Consider the following 23,071-nt stretch of genomic DNA (forward strand, 5'->3'; position numbering starts at 1 on the left):
CTACAGTCCCATTTTGTAAAATAAATCGTGAGGGAATCGTATCGTGAACCCAGTATCGTGAGTCGAATCGTATCGGGAGTTTAGTGAATCGTTACATCTCTAATGGCACTTGAATCCCTCCAAAAAAAAATTCTGCTACGAAACAAAATGTGCAAATCATCACATTCTGATGTCAAATAGGGCCTTAAACAGCCAAGCTCAAGACTTAAAAACATTTCTATATTGAAACACTTAAACGGACTGCAAACAATGCTTAACGTTAGTAAAGTTGCATTTGTAGATAACAAATTAACAGTCCACATTACAACAAAAAACACATTCTGTATCAATGCTTTTTCTTGCTGTGTTTTTCTACCATCCTCATGACGTAGAGCTCCTGGTGTTTTCACTTAAAAGTTTCTTCATTGCTGTTGACTCGCGTGGTCTCTAAAGGACCACTGGGTTCAGATCCAAACACGCCCACACTTTTGAAGACCATCCAGGTGTATGATGGCTTTGCCATGTGTTGCTCCCCGGCACTCACGCTCACAGACGCCTATACTTGCGCTGCTGTTACTGCGATCCACCGTCATTGTTGTTGTGCAAATTCTTCATCTTACAGTCACTGGTATTCAGGTGTATCACCGCCACCACTTGACTGGAGTGTGGGACATCTGGTTTGGGGCAAAGCGTCAACACAAATAATAAATGTCAACAAATGTATGTTATGGGCGTCCATTCAGATAATAAAAAAAACAACAACGTATCCTAAGATTTAGAAAATCCTTGTGTGTACCACGCTTTAGGCTCTTATAGGTGCTCCTTTGTTTTCAACTCATGAAATAGTGCAACTTGAGAGAAATGAAACCATAAAGAAAAAGATGTTGGTGCGGCTGAGTCACTGAGTGTTAGCCCCATCCAGGGTGTAACCATTACATGCCCCAAACCTAGCTAGGATAAGCTTCACCTAATCCCAGTATAGATTTCAATAAAGTTCAGTGTGGGATTTGTCTTCACCAGATTCTGAACTGGCCTTAAAGTTACAGTGTGTGTGCAGACAGGTCCCTCCCCCACACAGACGGTGCTGTACTGTTTTGTTCTCTCCAGGTCGTCCACAGCTGGTACCAGTTAGTTTTCAACAGAGTTAGTTCCAATGTAACTCCACCTCCTCCTGTTCATTTAAAACACACATTCGTTTCACAGGAGTCTTTTTGTGAGCGCGTACGTGTGTTCTGGTCTGCAAACCTACTACTACTACTTCACTGGTTGAAAGTGCTTCAGCCTTTTCTTCTAGTTCTTTTGCCAAGACTTGCTCCTACAGGGGTGAAACAGGCAAAGCCTTTGAACACAATTGGCACATGATTAAAGGGGAACCTGAGCTGCCAGTGTGAGGCAGCTGACTATAGACTTCACATTCTTCTGTTAAAACTGTCTACGTCCAACTCTGAACTTTGTGCCACATTTAGGATGGAATCAGTACTTGCTTGTATACTGAAAAAAACCCCATCAAAACCAGTAATTTGTAGAAAAAAGTATTATAGCATAATTTGGATACAAAACAGCCAAAATCCCTTCTTTACTATGTTAACCACATCTTTTGCTGTGTATGATAATCATTACATCTACTGTAGGGCTTCAGATTTTCTGTGATGGCAGAAAACGGACGACAAATACCAAATTCACATTCTGAAATGGAAAAATCAATCCGACACAGAAAAATGAATCTGACCAGTTTATTTTTTTTCCTCTTTTTTAAAATGAATTAAATACTAGTGATCGGCCGATACATCGGCTGGTTGATATTATCGGCTGGTTGATATTATCGGCTGATTTTTGTGTTTTTTTACGTGTATCGGCATTGGCCAATGTGGGCTGCTGCGTTCCACATTATTTACAATGAGCAGAAATATTTTTTATTTGTTCCTGTTCTACATCACATGTTGTTAATGTTTATTAAAGTTGAGACTCGTACCATTTGTTATCATCATTGTGTAATTTTTATGATGTAAATGGAGGGAGCAAAGGTATTATCGGCTCCAAATATCGGCTATTGAAAATCGGTAGTTCGTATCGATCATCGGCTAAGGCTGATGGAAAAAAAAGAATATACTGTATTATTATCATCGTATAGATGTCTAGAAATGGATATCACAAAATCATCAATATCAATCAACGATATGTGACACGCCATTAGAAAAGCAGGAACAAGTCAGCCTCACACAAGCCAAGAAAAACAAAATACCTTTAATTTCTGAGAAATTTATGGTTTTTTAGTTGTTTGTTTTGGTTACATTTGCTAGTTGAAGTCATAAAGAGAGCACTCCATCCTTCAAATGACAGTATCTGATGTTTTAAAATGGTAAACTTTAGTACCGAAAATTTGACCACTGACTAGTGATCATGTTATATAGGGATGAGTATTGTCAAGGTTATTGCAATACGATACGTATCACGATACTTGGGTCATGGTACAATATTATCACGATATTGCAATATTCTACCAAGTTAATGTCAAAATTAAACGTAGAGATGAAAAATCAAGTTGCTGTATATGTTCATTAGAATATATTGTTCATTCAGAGGACAAATTGAGTCAAAACTATTTGCTTTAAAACATCTTATTTGTTATTATTATTATTATTATTATATCTACGGCGCATACTACCAGAGAGGTTTTTATGTAGGAACAGGAGCTGGTCAACATGCCCAGTAGTTCTGCTGCTCCGCTGAGAAGTGACAATGTCTCCAGCAGTAGAAAACACATGTCCACAAAAATGTGAAAAATATTGATTATAGGAAGAAAAAAACAAACATATTTTTTTAAATCGATTAAAAAAATTTAAAAAAGTGTAAAATCTGCACCCCAAAAAATCACGATAAATCATGAAATCCATTCTTTTTTTCACAACCCTAATGTTGTATATCCTGTGACTACATCTAAACTGCCTTACACCCTACGTCAGCTGGGATGGGTTTCAACATCCACTGTGACCCTGTGCAGGATAAGCAGGTATAGAATACAAGATGGGTTTTCGTTAAGAAACAATGAAAGTTACATTCCAAAGTGGGAGTGGATGGGATTGTATTTACTAATAGGACATGGACGTTTATTATCAGTATTTGAGTGGTGGGATTATGTACTGTATGTATATATTATTGGATTTTGTGGATTGTTGGTGCCAACCATTAATGACATCCAGATGAAGAGACGACTAGTGTTGTGTTGATATTTTTCTTTTAGTTTTCTGTCTTTTTAATTTCAGTGCCTGGAACATTTTCTGTCATTGTGTAATTAATGCAAAACACAAGATTCAGTAATGCAGTTTAGTGGAATAAATATCCCTTATAGTAATACACACACACACACACGCACACACAAACACGCGCACAGTAGGAGTCCATGTAAGGTAAAAGCCGGCTGTTGGCGGGCGGCCGCCTGTCTTCGTTTGAAAAAAGGTTCAAACAGAGCCGTGTGTGTTTTTGGATGAGTGGCGAGTCCCCACTGAGACTCACTGAGTCTGATTGAAAGCAACGGCGGATGATGGCACCTTCTGGTCTCATCACAGATAACTTTACACAGTCAACCTTCTTTGAGTGTTCCATTAATTTAAAGAAAATTATTGCTTTGGTGTTAATGCTAGCACAACATGTTAGATTAATGTTCTGCTAGCTCTAAGAATTGGCTATGGCAGATGGAGAGGCCCAGCACATATCGGCAGTATGTTGCTTCTGCATCTGTGATGTCACAGTATTTTTGGTCTAACCATCTGTTGTTTGATTCCTGTATTTTTATGTATTTCTATAGGCTCTTTGTCCAAATGTTACCCACTGATGCACTCTGATTTTGCTAGAGCATGAGGAAATTGATTTTCCAGATTCCTGGAAAATATTTGCATCATTTCTACACTTAAAAATGCTAAAATGTCCTTTACTACTAGTATTGGCCTTATTCTGTGCACTTGTTATTTAGTTGATGATGATAAATTCAAGTATGAGATGCACATATTTTAATTGTCAATCATTTCAAAATGTTTTTAAATGGAATTTACAATGGTAACATAATTAATGGTCATGCTCCATATTCAGCCAATGACTTACAGAAGCTTGAACTCGGGCAGGGGTGTCTTAGAATCATTTTATTTCAGGGGCCAAATACAGATAAGTTTGATCCCAGCTTTCCAAGTAGGCTGCAGAGGTTGGAAATCAAACAATTTTAACATTAGTGCTACTTTGCATTTCCATGTATAAATGATATAAAAGTATGTAAGGTAGTATAAAAGGGATAGACAATATCCAGGCTGTAGGGGACGGCTAGTAACTACATTTATTTGATTTGGTGAAATTTTGTCAAATTATTTGAGGGTTGAGCAGAATTTCGGAAAAATTAGGGTTTTTTTTTCACAATTTAATAGTAAAAATGATTTCCCTGTGTTATCCAAGCATGGGAAAACTGCGAACCCGTGCAAATATTGCAGAGTTTCATTAAATTTGTGACAAATTCAATGAAATGCCACTTGAATATTTGAAAAGTTCTACTTCCAAATAAAATAAAAAGTGTATTATTTTGCTGACATGCCAATATTTACATTTGGATATGATACAGTGATATAAAATTACTCCCGATTTCTGTTTAATTTAAAAAAAAAATAATTCCCATGAAAAGTTTATATTTTTTTGTATATTGACAAAATTCTCAAGGGTGAAGGGCACATATTATACCCATTTTTCAGTTTTTAAAACACTTCCCTGTGGTCTAAATGATATATCTGTGCTAGGGTTTGGTCAAAACATAACATGAATCAAGCAACAGGGGAGGTTTATGACCCTGTATAATCCAGCCCTTTCAGAGTGCTTTGTTTTGGGGGGTGTGTCTCTGGAGTTGCAAAGACCTGCCGCTCTCTTCCACACTAAAGGTGCGTTCGCACCAAACTCGACTGAAGCCATTGAAATGACTAGATTGCAATCAAAATCAATGTAAATGACGCAACTTCAAGCGAACTCCGTTCTAGCAACCCCACTTGCGTAATTCCGGTGACTACGTCCTACGCTACCTAGTTGTTCAGAGATGAAAATTTTGAACTCTTCAAGCGACAAATCCCCCGTCCTTCACTGTCTGTAGAGCCGAGGCTGCAGCCCCTCCCTCCCGCTACAGTGAGACGCTGCAGCTGTATACTTCCTCAACTTACCGGGGCAAAATTTAAGCGGTTAACTTCTTGAATAAGCCTACATTCTAAGTGAACTCCTCCTTTTGTAACTGTAAAAGCAGCGCTGTCTATGATCAGTGCTGTAAATGTACGGCCGGAGAAGAAGTGATCAGCCCTCTCTCTCCCCTGTCAACGATTCACACACACACGCACACGCACACACGCACACACACTTCCGTGGATGGAGTGACCAAAAAGCACCACTATGTTCAAGCGACTCATCATGGGCGATTGAAGTGACTGCAGTCGCTACAGTCGCGTTCGGTGTGAAAGCGCCTACACTCCTTTGCTCACGAGAAAAACAATGGCAGACTTACGCAAAAGTTTTCACCAGGTTGGGGGTGGAGTCCATGGGTGGAGATACCAGCGGAGGGGAGGGTATTTTCATTCCCAATTCAACTTGTGACATCACAAACTTAGAAAATTTGAAACTGAGCACTTTTCTCTGTTTTGTAAGACTTACACAGACCACTAACAAAGGACTGGATGGATTTATTTCACATTTTGTGTGCCGGTGGACACTCGAGTTACCTCATTTGTGTTCAAAAACACTGCAAAAGTGGATTTTACTTTTTATGTCCCCTTTAAGTTCCCATGGAAATTTTACGCCCCTTTGCAACTCTACTGAGATATCCACAACTAATTTAGTTGATAATTTACACTGTTTTCTCATCATTTTTACTTTCCCCTGCATGCCGGATTTGGTCCGCGAGCCTTGAGTTTGACACGTGAACTAGGGTGAATAGATGTTTCACATCACTTTTCATATGATATTTGCACTGTATGTTACATTAATGCTACTAGAAAACAGAGCCTGTCTTGGTTATAAAGAGGTCAGAGGAATCAGAGCGTGCATGTTATTCCATGTTGATCTAATACGATTCATGTTCAGGAGCTAAGTTAGAAATGGGGGGGAAAAATCTACATCATCTGTGTGTAAGTGTGTGACTGAGTGTGTGATGCTCTGGCCTCGCCTCAAGCTGGAGAAGGCAGTCCTCCAACTAGGTCAATGCTAACAGGACATCAGATTCTTGAAAGAGAAAGAGCAAAAAGGCAAAAATGAGGAGCTATAAGGATGACGTGTTGAAAGGAGAAAGACGTAGCAGAGGATAAAGATTGTCAAGTATAGCAGAGATGCTGCAGGTGTGGTTGACAGAGAGTCACAGGATGAAAGCGAGAGAACAGACACCATGACACTCTTTGCAAAGATGTACTGCTTGTGTTAAGAGTTCAGTCTGAGAAGCTGATGGGAGCATAGATTGAATTTATCCAGCCATCATTTATACTATCTTAACGCGAAAAGACATTCTTAGAAAAAAATGTCTACACTTTCTACAGCTTGTTTCAGTCAGTTCAGGAAAAAAACTGTGGGCAACAGCTGTCAGACAGCCCATCAAACACAATCCTTGCTCTGATTGGTTGTTTTTGCTCGGTCGCGGTGCATTCTGGCAATCTGCCAAAGGCAGCAGGGGGGACTCAATAACTCTGTTTTTTTTCATACAAACTACTAGTTAGATGTAAAGCTGTCCTTACGTAGTGACAGCTTTAGTGACTATGACAAAAAGTTACTTTAAACAACTCAAAGCTAGTAATAGTAATAGTTTATTCTTGTGTGTGCCAAACTTTATTCTTTGTAGATATCCTAAATTATGGAAGTTTGTTTTATTTAGCAAATAATACATATGTATAAAGAAATAATGATAGTAGTTTTTTTCTCAATTATATTATTTTTGTAATTGTTGAAGTGTAATAATCACAATCGTAATCGAATTTTGATTACTTGTCTTATCAGTGAGGGCTTCAATGATGTATGTTTTAGTGATGGTGCTTTAGATTTTCTATCAGGAGGTACTATGACTCTCTATATCCAGGACTCTCGTTGCTCTAAATATAAAAGCCATCAAGTACGGTAGGTTTTTGATGTTCATGACTGTGTAATGCAACAGAAACCCATTTGAATTGTAAATCTGAAAAACAAATCCACGTTAACCTCTTTGCTTCTCAAGCTCAGAACACACAAATAGAAGCTCAGGCAATACTTAGAATATTGTGCACATTTTAAACCCAATTGGAAACTTTCATCAGTTTTTATAGTGAATACAAGATATTAACTTATCTGTAATTCCTCACTATTGCATGTATTTCTTTATATTTAACATTCAGCTGTGATTTGCCGCAACACTTCACCTCACTGTGACTGACACATGAGATATGGATGTCTTGTGTAGCTGTTATGTAACCCAATAATAAATATGTAGCCATAGCTTGTGATTGTCAGGCTGTGGGTTGGCCGACCCTTGTGTGTGTGTGTGTGTGTGTGTGTGTGTGTGTGTGTGTGTGTGTGTGTGTGCGTGTGCGTGTGCGTGTGCGTGTGCGTGTGCGTGTGCGTGTGTGCGCATTTTGTCATCCTCCTGCATTACTATGAGTGTATTCTTTCAGTGTGTAGAAGAGAAACACACATGGGTGTCAGTGTGTTTCTTGTCAACCTCGGGCGTGAATGAGTTTGCACTGACCTACATTGTGTTTCTGCACAGCCACTGGTCCTTCCATAGCTGTGGGGACCATAATGTAACATTGTTCAGGCAAATAATCTTTCTCAACTTCAGCTACTTTCTTATCTGAAACCAAAACAGACTTAAACTGTTCCCCAAAAACTAAAGACTTGCCACTCTGTGCTCACTGCTCTCACACACACTAGTTGGTCACAAATCGGTCCTTGCAAAGATAGCACGAGCAGCACACATACGCACACTTGGTCCTTCACTGGCCCAGCTGCACGATGTACACAGTATACATTTGCACACACGTACAATATACTTGCTGATGCACACTGACTAACGCAGTCAAGCAAACGCGCATACACACACACACACACACACACATGTTCAATCTGTCTCTACTGGAAAAATGCTGAATGTGACATCACAGCACAAGTCGCATAAGTCAGTGCATTTCTGTCTCAATTCTTAAAACTTTTATAGTATTTCTCATTAGATATTAAACCACATACTTTCCTCACTGAATGCTTCATTTTCACCAAGTTTTTAGAAGCGCCGAAAAAAAATTAGCGCATGCGCAGTTGCAGGGACAGGAACTAGCTGGGCTACTGCTATTAGCATAACTCCGAATTTGTGGAAGCTGCTATAAACTCAGTTTTAGAAGAATCCAGCATTTCCTTTTTAAAAGAACAACAGCGAGAGGCGCTTTGTGCATTTTTGGACGGTAAAGATGGCAAAGTGGGGCCTTTTTGTTGTTGTAGCAGCGTCTCTGCGGCCCATGCCGATGACGACATCATTTGTTACTGTGTGATTGGCTAAAACAAATCATGGTGGACAAGCTCTTTGTCCAATCAGCTTCAAGCATTCTGTTCATGTCCCTCCCTGGTTCAAAAAGGATTCGCCAGACACAGACCCAGATTGATGTGGAGAACTCGAGTTCGAAGGGGGGCTAACATCATTCTGGCTCTTGCCAGGTTACCAAATTTCATCCATATCAGATATGGATTGCGCATCTCATTACAATTTCTCTTTAAAAATTAGGGATGCCTATATATACATTTTAACCTACTATATTGTTATTAATAGGGATGGAGATTTCCCTCAATCTATTAAAGTGTGAATGATTATGGTACCTAACCATGATCAGGATCACTGATCTAGATCACTGTGAATATCTGGTAAAGAGGATTTTATCATATTTGGTGATGGTGGAGGTCTACCAAGCACCTTGGTGGAGTGCTCCTGTTTGAGTTTTAATTAGTTATTAAGCTAGTAAAGGGATATGATGTGAATAAATAAGCATTAGTTAAAATGATGATCATAATTTCAGTGTCTGAAGTAAATTTGTTTGAAAATAATAAAAATTAGCAGCTGTTGCAGCAGTTTCAGGATGACTGAGCCTAAAAGCAAATGCAAGAAATGGATTTAACAAGCAGTTTTAAAAAGCTAAACCCCCAACATCATAAGAAATGAACATGAAAACAAACTACTGGTAATAGTTGTTAACTACAAAAACAAAACTGTCCCATTTATTATTATTTAGTTAGAATTTCTACCTCTTCACTTTCTTACTTGTTCCCTATATTTTTCTTTACCTTTAGTGAAAATGGAAATACAGCATATGACACCTGTCTTTAATGTGTCTCGTTTATTTTCCTGCAGTCTTCAGACAAAGAGCAAGCGCTGGAGGAGACCAAGAGCTACACCACACAGTCACTGGCCAGCGTCGCCTACCTCATCAACACGCTGGCCAACAACGTCCTCCAGATGCTGGACATCCAGGCCTCGCAGCTCCGCCGCATGGAGAGCTCAGTCAACCACATTTCACAGGTAAGTTGTCCATCAATGTATTTGTGTTTGTTTAACAAAGCACTATCAAATGTTCATGTCATGTACAGGAGTCCCTCATTTTTCGCGAGGGTTACGTTCTAAGAATAACCCGCAATGGGCAAAATCCCAGTAGTCAGCTTTATTTTTTACAATTATTATACATGTTTTAAGGTTGTAAAACCCCTCACCACACACTTTATACACTTTTCTCAGTGTATAAAGTGGAATTAACATTTCTCTCTGGTTTAAACACTCTCAAAGTTCAAACCTTTGTAGATTTTAAAACATAAACCTGTTTTCAAACATACAGCACTTCAGAGTCACACTGCTAGTTATCAGACATTAATGCCGAACGCAAAAAACACAAGAGAATTACAACATTGCAGGAAAATACAGTAAAAGACACATAAAAAACAGAAAATACTCCAAAAACCCACAAAACTACTACAAAAATGAACAAAACGGTAATACACAAAATTACTTGGAAAATATACAAAATTACAGAAAATTACAACAAAAGTACACCAAAAGACCCACTGTACACTCCGCAAACCCACAGTACTAACAAACAAGCAAAACGATTACAGAAATACACAAAACTTACTCGAAAAAAACACAAAATGACAGCACAAATACATAATGACTCCAAAAAACATATATTTTTGAGGAAAAATACACAAAAGGACTACAGAAATGCACAAATTGCCTCACAACGAGCAAGACAACAACAAATATACACAGAATGAGACACAAAACACACAAAATTACTATACAAACTCTTTTTTCATTCCTGTGTTAATGCTCATATTGCTCATTATTCTAAATGCTGACATAAAAGTTGATCATGGGGCCCTCTGATCAAACAAACACATTTTTGTGGCCCCGCTGTGATAAAAGTAGCCTACCTCTGATATAGGGCATGTATGCATCATAACTTATGGTTGATTATGGTTTTAAAAAGCACAATACATTTGTTCACTGAAATCTGAACTGAATTATTTACATTCTTTAACATTAAAGCAAGTTGTAAAGAACTACAATCGTTTGACATTTTCAAACCTTTTTCTATCTGTGTGGAAATCTTGAACTCACCACATGATGAACTAAATTGGAAGCTGCTATGGAACAAGATCATTACACCTAATAAACCAGTCTTTGCACCAGTCCCTTTTCATATTTTAATAGTCATAATAATCTCAGTCACAGGATAACATGATCAATAGTTGAACCTTAACACGTAGTGTGAGATTTTGAACAGGATTATGGGCAGAAATTGACGTATTTGACATACTTTCTAGACATTCAATCACATGTTTTCTGACAAAAAAAAAAAAGAAGACTTTTCCATCTGTTTGTCGCGATCACATAAAATCGATGACCCTAGGTTAGGTTAATGGAGGATATAATATATAAATAAAAAACTATTAAATACAATACTTTAGTCCAGGAAGGCCGACCTGTCGGTTGTTTAGTTTTGGATTTGTGTTCTGTCTGTTACTTACGGAAGCCGATGAGTAAAGTTTAGGTTTTTACGAGTTAAAATTTTTATGAAACTTTACTCATAAAAACAGAAACTTTACTCATAAAAAAACAAAACTTTTTTCATAAAAACAGAATTTTTTTTTATTCAAGTGAATGCAATAAGCTTCCGTAGTTACTCTTAGGAAACTCCATGAGTTATCCAAAAAATTTAATTGTATAATTTATGGTGTTTGAAAAAAGAGTCTTTTTTATTTATTTTTTTCATTAAGCCGGATTATTTTACGATATTATATTTTATTCATAAATGTAAATGTTGGAGGATACACCATTTGTTTATCGTCTATGACAAGTCAATATTATTAATATTTTCATATTATTTAAGAGACTCACTAAGATTAAAAGTAATCAATTACTCATATACCGGTAGTTAAAAATGTTCCCAATTTGTAAAAAAAAAAAACTATTCTTACTTAAAGGGGGCATATCACGCTAAATCCACTTTTTTAGCCCTTAAATGCATTTTGTTGTATATTTAGAGTGTTTAGAAGTACATAAAAGTTCAAATAAGTCTCTTCAGGTGCTCCGTTGATATCTTTATATTCTCTTTTGGTCATATTTTTCAATCTGTTTCAATTTTTCTATTCTCTATTACGTTTTTTGAACAATGACGTCACAGTATTTGCAGCGGAACTGCCAAATTAGGACATCGACTCCAGGTCCAACATTTTGAGCAATCCGCCATTTTTATTTCTCGCTTTTATTTTGTAGTCCAAGCTCAAGGATGCCGAAGTTACGAGAGGAGAAATCAAAATGTTCGGTTGTTGGATGTAGTAACCCACACGCTTCATTACACCGTCTCCCAGCATCAGAACCTTTTCAAAGTGCCTGGTTGAGTTTTATTTTTTACGGAAATGTACCCACATCTGTGGGTAAGGTCATTTTTGTGTGTGCGAAGCACTTCAAGGATGACTGCTTCTGCAACCTCCGCCAGTATAAAGAAGGATTTGCCGAAATACTTTGTCTGATTGAGGGTTCAATTCCTTCTATCTTTGGAGACGACGAACAGAGCACTTCGGTAAGCTGTAAATAATGCTAAAAAGTGTGATAAGACGTCCCTGTCATTGTTTTGTTAGCATTAGCAGTTGCACCGTCTTCAGACTTCATATGTTAGCGCTGTGTGCTCGTTTTAGATCCTTGATGATATGGCCTACATGATTTAATTTAAGTCTAAAGTTTTCATTAGTCATTTCATTTTGCCGTTTTTGTCTCCAAAAAGACTGTATTAAAATTGGCGCTAGCGTTAGCTCGGCGCTTCTGTTAGCTCACTTGTTAACATCCATATGAAGATGTTGTTCTGCAGGTTCATCATCTTCATTTTCATCTCGCTCCGCTGGGTCCGACTCTGGCTCGAACATGTAAGGCTGGATGGACAAGTCTTCCTTTGTTGACATTTTGTAAATAACCTCTGAATAAAAAGTTTCTGCGCCGCTAGATAATCGTATCTCTTCTATCAAACTACAAAAATGGCCGAACAGGGTGGAGTTGAACTGAGTATCACCTCTGCAACCTGAAGAGGGGGCGGGGTATGAAGTGTCTCATTTGCATTTAAAGAGACCGCACCAAATCGAGTTGCTCTCAGAAGCACATCAGAAAAGGGGTAGAAAAGGAGCCTGTGGAGCTATAATAATGAGGAATTCAGACCCAAGCATTGCAGTTCCACTTTATATAGACCACAACTGTATGATTTATATGTAAAAAGGAAGGATTTAAAAGCATGATATGTCCCCTTTAATGTTATTGTATTTCCTCTATAAGGGCAGGTTTTGTTCCGTACGCCGTACGTTGGACACCCCTGGGTTAAACTTTACAGGTACATGTAAGGGAATATGTAATAATAACAATTATGTAATAAAGAGAAATGCTTTTAAATCTGTCAGCACATGCACATACAAAGGCATGGCTACCTTAGGTTGGTTGTGCATAAAATCCTCCCCAGATCTGTTATTCATGGTGAGAAATAATATGGATGAGAGGATTCTATATGTAATTTATATGTACACGCATGTTTTGTGGCTAACCGATGCTGTGAAGTGCATTCGTTCAGAACAGATCGTAGACATAATATTTATGAGTTCCCTTTAAAAGGTTCTTGTCAGTGTTGCAGTAACGTGTCTGCTCTATAATGCACTCAGCTTTTTTTCTGTTTAAGTTCCCTTTTGCTTGATGTTCCTTTAGTCTTGTGTGTCAAGTGGTGGCCTAGTGGTTTAGGAAGCTGCCTTGTAGTTGTAGGGTCGCTGGTTCAAATCTCACCTGGGCCATCTCTGTGACCTAACTGCTCCCTGTGCACTACACTGTGGCAGCCCACTGCTCCTCAAGGGATGGGTTGAATGCAGAGAACAAATTGTGTTATGTACAAGTCTATTCTTTTCTATACATCTGTCCATGTTGTGTGTTTGTCTCAGAAAACTTCTGTGATATTTCACCTTTGTTGCATGCTGTTGCTGTGTTTGCATACTGTCTGCTCTGCTCAGCTGTTTGTGTTGCTGCACTGTTACCTGTGTGCTCTCTGCTTACTTTGTATCTATACTGCAAATTACTACTTTACTGTAAACTGACTTAGGGCTGGGCGATATAGACCAAAACTAATATCTCAATGTTTTTTCTCAAAATGGCACTATACAATAAGGCTGCACAATTAATACAATTCTAATTGTGATTATGATTTTGGCCTCTAGGATTAAATTAACCCGATAGTCGGCGATTTGTGGTTTCTGATGGATAAAAAACTGAAGTTTTAGTTTTTTTTACCCCCCATGAGTTGATTGACATAAGTTCCTAATTAATGAATATCAATTAATTAATTAATTAATCCAGCAGACACTCAAACCAGAACATGTTGACAGGCTGGTGTTTCTTGCTCAAAAGCTGTAGGATTTAGCCTAATGTTCTTAACTTTTCTTTATACGCTGTAATTTATACTCTGAGCTTTTCTTTTGCACTTTAAACTGTTCACATATTGTTTAAAAGTCGTTGAATAAAATTACAGACAACTTTTTTCCAAAAATGATAAATTATTGTGATTAAAATATTGATCCAAATAATTGTGATAATCATTTTGGCCATAATCGTGCAGCCCTAATATACAATTTAATCTCGAAAATTTTAATTCAAATTCTGACCAGAAAGACAATTCAGAGTTAAATTGGCTGATGCAAAGCACCACACTGGCACATTTATTAACAAACAGTTGCACAAAATTTGCCACTTTTGGCTTTTTCTTCTATAAAGGACAGCATGTGTGAGTGAGTTCTTTAGTGTGGATGTCTAGCGGTAGGTCTGGTTTAGGACACACTCAGAAATCTGTGTTTTTAATGCCGTTCTCGGAAGTAGTGAAAGCATTGACGCCTTAAAAAAGTATTTTAAAACAAAATAAGCTATGAATATATATATATATATATATATATATATATATTGTAATTTTCTATATTGCCAAAAAGAAAACTCAATATATCCTGAATCTGGATATATTGCTGGATTAATACCCAAAGAGACAGACAATTACATATTAACTACGGACTATTATACTCTTACTGAAAATGGCATCATTCGCATGCATATACAGGATATCCATACAATAATTCCTACTGTTTGAAAAATCTTTATGAAATGAAATCGAACATTTTATCTGCTTTAGCAGATGACTCAAAGTGAGAAAAAAAATCATCATGGTTATGTATTTTTAGCCTTTAGTTTAACTAGAACAACTAAAACTACCTGTGGGTGTGAGAACACAGCAGTGGAGCAGAGATCTGACCAGACTTACACAACACGCTGCACCCACACAGCTCACACTGCATGGCATTCCTATTCCTGGACAAACTATGGCTTTAAAACAACGTCTCTCATCCATCAGCAGAGCATCGAAGCCCTCATCAGTCCCTTTACAGACTGTCTCTGTAGTTTGATGAACAAAATCTCAGTTGTCAGTTGTACAGAGTGCCTATTCTCATTCCCCGGAATAATCAGTATAATCAGAATACGCTACATGCTGCCATAATGAGATGCTTCTCTCAGTTATCAGTCCAGGCTGCACATCATAATTACCACTTTCTGTTCAAACAGAGACAGCCACATCTGTTATGTAGGCGAGCGCTCGGCACAGTAAGGCTCTCACTCCACCAGATTATCTTTGAAAAACCACAGTTCCCATTTTACAATATCAAAATCAGACTACAGTTAAATTATGCAATGCAGACATGAGTGGAGTGTGCAGGTTATCACGATTATCATAGTTCTTTTGACTCTTCAAGTTGTGAGGAGAGCCAGACGTCAGTTTAATTTGAAAAGCTTCTTCCTTTAGAGGAACTTTGTTAAAACTTTAATATGGACTGATATCTCCTTCATTTTTTTTTTTTTTTTTACAACCTAAAGCTTTAGTCTATAATCTGTCAGGTACCACAGGATATAATAACCGTAATGTAAACCCACAGTGACCTGATTTGTCTGGCTCAGTTATTCCGTTAAACATGCAAAGGTATTTAATTCTCCACCGTCTCACAGCATAGATATCCTGTTTATGGTAAATTCAAACCCTCATTCTGATTCATCCATATTCAAATTCTGCTCTACAGAAATATCTGCAGTGTGAGAGCACAGTGAAAAATGGAATATATATTACAATATTACAATTTATATATTTGGGATCTTAAAGTTCTAATGAACTACGGCTGATCCCGCAGAACGTTTCTGCGCTGAATAGCACGCACCACGTTCCAGAGAATTCAGTCAAATGAATCAGTTCCACTGAGTAAAACAAATGAAATTGTGTGACGTAAAATCTCAATCTACGTTGAATTGCCTTTGAAACGATACATTTTGAAATTACCGGAAAAGGGGGTGGGCCCCCGCGCCCCTCATCAAATTATGCGATGCATAATTGTAATTTATGTTGAATTACCTTTGAAATGATATATCACACGACTATGTTCCCATTAATTTGGAAATTACCGGAAATGGGGGGTGGGCCCCATTTCAAAAAATGGGCTTTGAGCATCTCATCATATTGTATTCATACCAAACTGCATTCTGCTATAACGAGAACTAACGGAGGAGTAGTCATTTGAAAAATGGGCCCCATGACACGTATGGGGTAATGGGCCCCATTTATATATTGGTAAGTGCCAATGATTCGGTACCACCAATCGTCGTAATGTTTGACTCACAAATTAATGAGAAATTGACTTTATTTATAAATCGAGCTCCGAGCGTCTATGCGTACACATCCATAGATTATACCTACCAAATTTCAGCCCGATCTGTTCACAAATAACAAAGGAGTAGCGACTTTAACTAGTGTACACAAGAAGAAAAAGAAAAAGAAAAAAGAAAAAGAAAAAGAAAAAGAAAAAGAAAAAGAACAGTCTGGTAGCCCGGCCTAAAAAATTAGTTCAGATTTAAAACTTTTAAAATTATAGATCAGAGATGGGCAACTTTTATCACACGTCTGATTCGAGGGCCACATTATCGACCAATCTGGACAACAATACAGGAAAAGCCAAAGGGTTTTGTTGTCGTTTTGTGTATTTTTGTTGACATTTTGCAAGTTTTTTTGGTAATTTTTTGTGTTTTTAGGTAATTTTGTGTGTTTTTTGGAGTCATTTTTTGTGTTTTTAGGTAGTTTTGTGTATTTTTTGGAGTCATTTTTTGTGTTTTTAGGTAATTTTGTGTGTTCCTTGGAGTCATTTTTTAAATATTTTGTTGCAGTTGTATTTGTTTTTGTGTTATTTTGTCTGTTTTTCTGTCATTATGTTGGTTTTTGGAGTTGTATTTTGTTTTTGGATTAAATGTGTGTGTTTTTCTGTCGTGTTGGGTTTTGGATTTGTTTTGTGTGTTTTTTGGATACATTTCTGGTGTCATCTTGTGTGTTTTTCTGTCATTTTGTACATTTTCTGACTCACTTTGTAAATATTTGTTGCAGTTTTGTTTGCTTTTAGAGTCATTTTGTGTGCATTTTTCTGTCATTTGTGTGTGTGTGTGTGTTTTTGGATCATAACTTGTGTTTTGGAGTCATTATCTCCATGCATTTGTTTTGGGTGCCTTTTTTCCTACCTCAGACTGTGGACATTCACAAGGAGAAGGTAGCACGGCGAGAGATCGGCATCCTGACCACCAACAAAAACACGTGTCGCTCTCATAAAATTGTTGCTCCTTCTAACCCGGAGAGGCCGGTGCGTTACATCAGGAAGCCAATCGACTACGGTGTGTTGGATGACATTGGACATGGAGTCAAGGTTGGTGAAATGTTAAAATGTTTTCAATAATTACTCATAATTTGCTTGTTCAACTCTGTTAGACGGCTTGTGTGTAAAAAGCTACATTGAAAAGTTGCTCAGGCTCAGTCATTCATGGCCACCTACAGAGCACTTACAATACATGCACATACTCAGAAATTAATACATTCTTTCATGTCCCTGTACATTCTCTTTCATATATTAATAACAATGTTTGGTTCTGTACTGATTCTTTGAGGCCACTGGTTTTACAGAGTTTAAGCCTGAGGGTTTTAATGGTTTTTTTTCTTTTTCTTAAGTTAACTCTTAGAAAAAGTGAAAATAAAGCTTATAATGTTCTCAGCTATAGTTGCCCAGTAGGTAAGAGATAAGATAAGGGCTCTAAAAAAACAACAGAATAATCTCTAAAGCAAGTGATCAATTTAAGTAGTAATTATAACTGCTAATTAAGGAAATAACATTGATACAAAGTAAATAATTCATAATATGAGGTGCTTCACACTAAATACAGATTGCAATTTTGTAGACAAAAAAACATTTTCTCAAGCTCAAAATAATTGGCACTAAATCAACATGTTGGTGACAATATTTATCATGTTTGTTGACAGCATTGTGTTTGTTCACAATATGTATTATCACTCCGTGCCACTAGATACTGTATATAAAGTAGCTCTTTGTATTTTCACTGTAGTACACTCATTCTTCAGTGTAAACCTCTGTTTAAGCTGAATTCTTTCTGTTTGCTTCTATATCAGCTTATCTTTATCTACATCTCATTCTATGCTGTTTCTTCTGGATGATAATGTCTAACATCAAGACCACCTTTTCTCCTCTCTTCTCTCTTTTCTCGGCTATCTTTGCTCTCATTGATGCATGAAGTGGTTATTGAGGTTTAAGGTAAGAATTTATGAAGCGTTTTTTATGATCTGTGCAACTATATTGTTAAAATAACAAAGCCACAAAAAGAGTTAACCATGGTTTGCATAAACAATCCTTTAGAATCCACGCACCCTTCGTTCTTTGGTTTTTTCGCTTCAAAACCAAATAGAAAAAAAATCATTGTTTTTTTTTTTTTGTTTTATTAATTTAAAACCAGAAACAGGAAAGCAGAAAAATCAAAGAAGCAGCGTTTTTCTGTTTTAAAATTAAATCTGGTTCTGTGCATGTGATATTTGGATATTTAATGGAAACTAGGACAAGAGCTTCTTTAATCTCACCACACACAGGGGACACACAGACGGACTTTTACTCTGCTGTGTTTGATAAATAATGATCTTGTATAATATTGTTCACCTCACACTGATGACAGAGGTGTAATTTATGTGTTGATGACATTTTGTTAAAGAGTTATTAATGCTGGAAGTGCGAATTTGTGAATATCTGCTGACTTTACCAAACAGTGTTACGGTCCAAATAGTATCCAGATAAACTGGTGATTGGGCGGACTTTTGCTCCCGGTCTGGACATAAAAAGAAGCAACGCATAAGTCACATTACTGGTGAATTGAAACATTATTAATACATAGACAAATCAAAAACGAAAAATGGATGTTACGTAAAACATGCACATGATATGTGGAACCAGAGGTGGTGTAATGAATCTACTGGTGCTCCTAGTTTATTATGATCAACGTCCGTGTGTGTTGGCGGCTGCCGTTAGCGGTATTTATGACGTGCAAAATATACATTTTGCAAAAGTGTCAAATGGTAGAAGTTGTAACATCTATTGTTCCTCACACCAGCCTCACAGTTGTTAGTCAGTCACCAGTTCATTTGGACCGCAACTCCGCAAAACAAAACATAAACGTGATGTTACAAGGCAAAAGGGTCGTGTCATGGCAAGCTTAGGACAAAAACACTGGGGGCAATTCAGGTTCCAAAAATCAGTCGATTTATTTTCTGTTTTCAGTCCAAAACAGCATTTGTTCTTCGAACAACAGGAAAAAGAGGAGAATCTTCCAAAAACAAATACTGCAACAAAGTGTTCAGCTCAGACCTGCTCAAACATCTCCACTCCAGGTGTGCTGCAGGAGCCATTTTGGCTTTCTTTTTTGCCTCCTCAATCTCTGCCTCATTTTTTGTAACCAAAACTGAACCCTATAATTACAATAAAACAAGAATTTAACAAATTATATTAAACACAGTTTTTCCTCTTGCAAAACAAATTAAATACATGTTTGATTTCTATATGTCAAAGATATCAATTTTTTTTTTTTTTTTTTTTTTGTGAGGTAGCTTTTGCTTTCTAACACGTGAGCAGCTTCTTATGAGCTAAAACATCCACACAATGAATGAAAACATGAGCAGGACCAGAAAACTGCTGAAATAAATCCTAAACAGTCCTATTGTTTGAGGAGACCTGGTCCAGGACCTGAGGAGGGAAACCAGGTGCAGCGGACTTCAGTTCTCGCTCTAATTTGCCCGTAATTTATCAAAATATCACACAAACAGAACAAGTTTTTTAAAAAAAAACAGAAAAAAACGCTGCTTATCTGGTTTTTGGTTTTTCTGTATTTCTGTTTTGGTTTTAAATTAGTAAAACAAAATAACCACACAGTTTATTTGTTAATTTGATTTGGTTTTAAAATGGAAAAAACAATTACACGAATTATTTAATGTAAAGTGTTTTTTTATTGTTGTTTATTTCTATATGATACTATGGGCCTGAAATATTTTCATACCTAGGTATTTTTTTTGCAAACAGTAAATTATCTCACCGCTGTATAATAATCATTAAGTAGAATTTTAGAAGACTTGAGCAAAGTTTACCAGCTGAAAATAAACATTGTCTCTACAGGTGAACGGCCAACCAAATATGAAACTGGGAGGAGGATTGTCTCGGACCAACCCACCCACCCAAAAACCTCCCAGCCCTCCAAGAGCAGGGAAAGGCCTCTTAGGGTAAATCTGTTTTATACACCTTTATTCTCTCTACTATTCACATTAACTGACACTTTGATGTAGTTTCTGTGTGTTCTTCATTTATTTTAATCATGTTTTGGTTGAGATCATTTATTGTGCCTTCATTACGTTAAAATATAATTTAACATCTGATTGCCAAACTAGGCTTTGTTCATTGAAAAAAAAGACATGTCACAGTTGGTAAATCAGGCATTCCTCTGTTTCCACTTTGTAATAAGTGGTGTGTAAACACGCTTCAGTTATAAAATGGTCTCTCGTGGAAAAACAAGAGTGAAGGTCGAGTTCCATAAAGGCTCACGTTATAGGTCATCTTGATTGTTACTCTTTTTTTCTCCCTCTTTTCCCTCTTTTTTTTTTATTTCTGCATCTTTCCTTTATTCTTCATTCAATCTCCCACTCTCTCTTAGGCTGTAAACATTTAGCAGCATACAGTAACTAAAGAAAAGGCAGTTACTGTACTTCTCCCTCTTATTCTACTAAATTAACTTTTTACAGATTATCATCAAGAGGATTTTGTTAATTTTATTTATTTGAACAGGTTAAAAAACAATTATGTGTATACAAAGTGCTCAGGCAAAAAAAACAACTTAAAGAGACAACAGAATAACAACATATGGGACCTCCCTGTCACGTGACCCCTAGCCGAGTGTGAGCCATTTTGACGGTCAACGACTGAGTGTTGCACTGTTTATCATCTGAAAAAGTTAATTACAAGAGGAAGATAAAGGACTTTTGGTTTTAGAATCAAAAATTGAAAATCAACCCATTTTGAATTGTTTGTTTATCAAATAACCACTCGTATGTTTTTTTTTAATTTCCTTTCCTGAACGGAAAATTTAATGACCAAACGTACACTGACTTACCAGTAGTGACTCAGTAGCTCGCTGAGCTGTTCCAGAACTCTCTGCTCTACTCTTTATTCTGTTTCTAGCTAATGTTAGGTTTTTTTTCACTGCTAGGCAAGGCAAGGCAAGGCAAGGCAAATTTATTTATATAGCGCATTTCATACTCAAGGCAACTCAATGTGCTTTACATGATAAAACATTCAATTGTTTAAAATCAATAAGAACATTTAAAATCATCAGTAAAATCAATTAAAATCATCATTACATCAACAACATGACAAAAAAATCTCTCTCTCAATCATATGCAGTAGAGAAAAAAAGTGCCTTTAACTTTGATTTAAAAATGTTCACATTGGATGCTGACTTCAGCTCTGCTGGCAGTTTGTTCCACTTCTTTGCAGCATAACAACTAAAAGCAGCATCACCATGTTTACTGTGAGCTCTGGGCTCCACTATCTGATCTGTGTCCATAGATCTGAGAGACCTGCTGGGTTCATACCTGACTAACATGTCACTGATGTATTCTGGACCAAACCCATACACAGATTTATACACCAGCAGCAGAACTTTAAAGTCTATTCTGAGGCTGACTGGGAGCCAGTGTAAAGACTTTAAAACTGGAGTAATGTGCTCTGACCTCTTTGTTCTGGTTAAGACCCGAGCTGCAGCGTTCTGAACCAGCTGTAGCTGTTTGATGCTCTTTTGGGGGATTCCTGTCAGAAGACCATTACAATAGTCCAGTCTGCTGGAGATAAAAGCATGGACCAGTTTCTCCTGGTCTTTCTGAGCCATTAAACCTTTCACTCTGGAGATGTTCTTTAGGTGGTAGAAGGCTGTTTTTGTGATAGATTTGATCTGACTGCTGAATGTAAGATCTGAGTCAATCAGAACACCAAGGTTTTTGACTTGGTCTTTAGCTTTTAAAGATCGAGACTCAAGATAATTGCTGACAGCAGTCCTCTTTTCCTTGTTACCAAAGACAATCACCTCCGTCTTGTCATGGTTTAGTTGAAGGAAGTTTTCACTCATCCAGCAGTTTACTTTTTCTAAACAGTCACACAACACCTCAATGGGACCATGGTCATCTGGGTTCAGTGATAGATATAGTTGTGTGTCATCTGCGTAGCTCTGATAATCAACCTTACAGTTCTGTAAAATTTGTCCTAAAGGAAGCACTGCTACAAAAAAAAGAAAATGTAAAAAAAAGTAGTCAACTATACAACGTTAGAACTGTGACAAAATGCACAATCTTTTTATCATAAAGGGCAACAGCTAAACATTCGATTAACAATTGATTTTATGTTTAAATCAAAAAAATAAATACAAAAATTCGGAAAATTGGGAGCCTGATGTGTCCCGCTGACGACAAGCTAATGTTGAATGTTTGATACTGCACACAAACATTGCAGATTTTTATGGTAACAGTGAATTTATAACATTAAATCCCAAACTAACATAGAAATCATTCATTAGCCTTTGAGGGGACCACTTACCTGATCCAAAATGAAGACTGCAAAGCCGCTGTATTGAGTTGGAAGCCAAACACGGCCATCAGCGTTTTGCCTGTTTATTGCCGCCAACCACTTGCTTCTCTGTTTTGTTTCTTTTGGGATATGTTATAAAGATATTCCATAGGATCATGAATCTGATAGCATCCAACAGCACAACATTGCTCCAGCATAATAGTGACTACCTATAGACCGTCAAAATGGCTGCTCCAAATGGCGTGACGTCACGCGGGATGTTCGTATAGTCATACCGTATTTCAAAGAGTGCAGGATGAAGTTGGTAAAATGTACCTAGACCTGCTGCTCCATTGTTGCTTTTCCTCTTTTTCTAATTTAATCCGTCATCAGCATGTAGGAAAACAAAACAGTAGAAAATAAAATAAAGTGGATCAGAAATAAAGGCACATACGTTTACTTTTCCCTTTCTCTCTTATACATTAAGAATGTGGTTTGTAAAGGTTTGTTTGAACTTTTTTTTAGCAATCTGCAGCTTTTCCTTTCTTTACTGCAACTG

The 23,071-nt window shown here is 37.1% G+C and overlaps 1 protein-coding gene across 6 annotated transcripts in view; it reads left to right on the plus strand.

Annotated features, from left to right (window-relative positions):
• Positions 1-23,071, plus strand: part of LOC114455139 (abl interactor 2-like) — a 37,870-nt gene that overhangs the window by 3,520 nt on the left and 11,279 nt on the right. For 4 of the 6 annotated variants that reach the window (XM_028436184.1, XM_028436186.1, XM_028436188.1 and 1 more), the window contains exons 2-5: positions 9,344-9,511; positions 17,107-17,283; positions 18,163-18,180; positions 20,080-20,183. In XM_028436184.1, the coding sequence (XP_028291985.1) occupies positions 9,344-9,511; positions 17,107-17,283; positions 18,163-18,180; positions 20,080-20,183 (467 nt within the window). The remainder of the gene's footprint in view (positions 1-9,343; positions 9,512-17,106; positions 17,284-18,162; positions 18,181-20,079; positions 20,184-23,071) is intronic. The other 2 variants (XM_028436185.1, XM_028436189.1) reach the window with 1 other exon arrangement.

Source organism: Gouania willdenowi, chromosome 21 (genome assembly GCF_900634775.1).
Source record: "Gouania willdenowi chromosome 21, fGouWil2.1, whole genome shotgun sequence".
Classification (NCBI taxonomy): Eukaryota; Metazoa; Chordata; class Actinopteri; order Blenniiformes; family Gobiesocidae; genus Gouania; species Gouania willdenowi.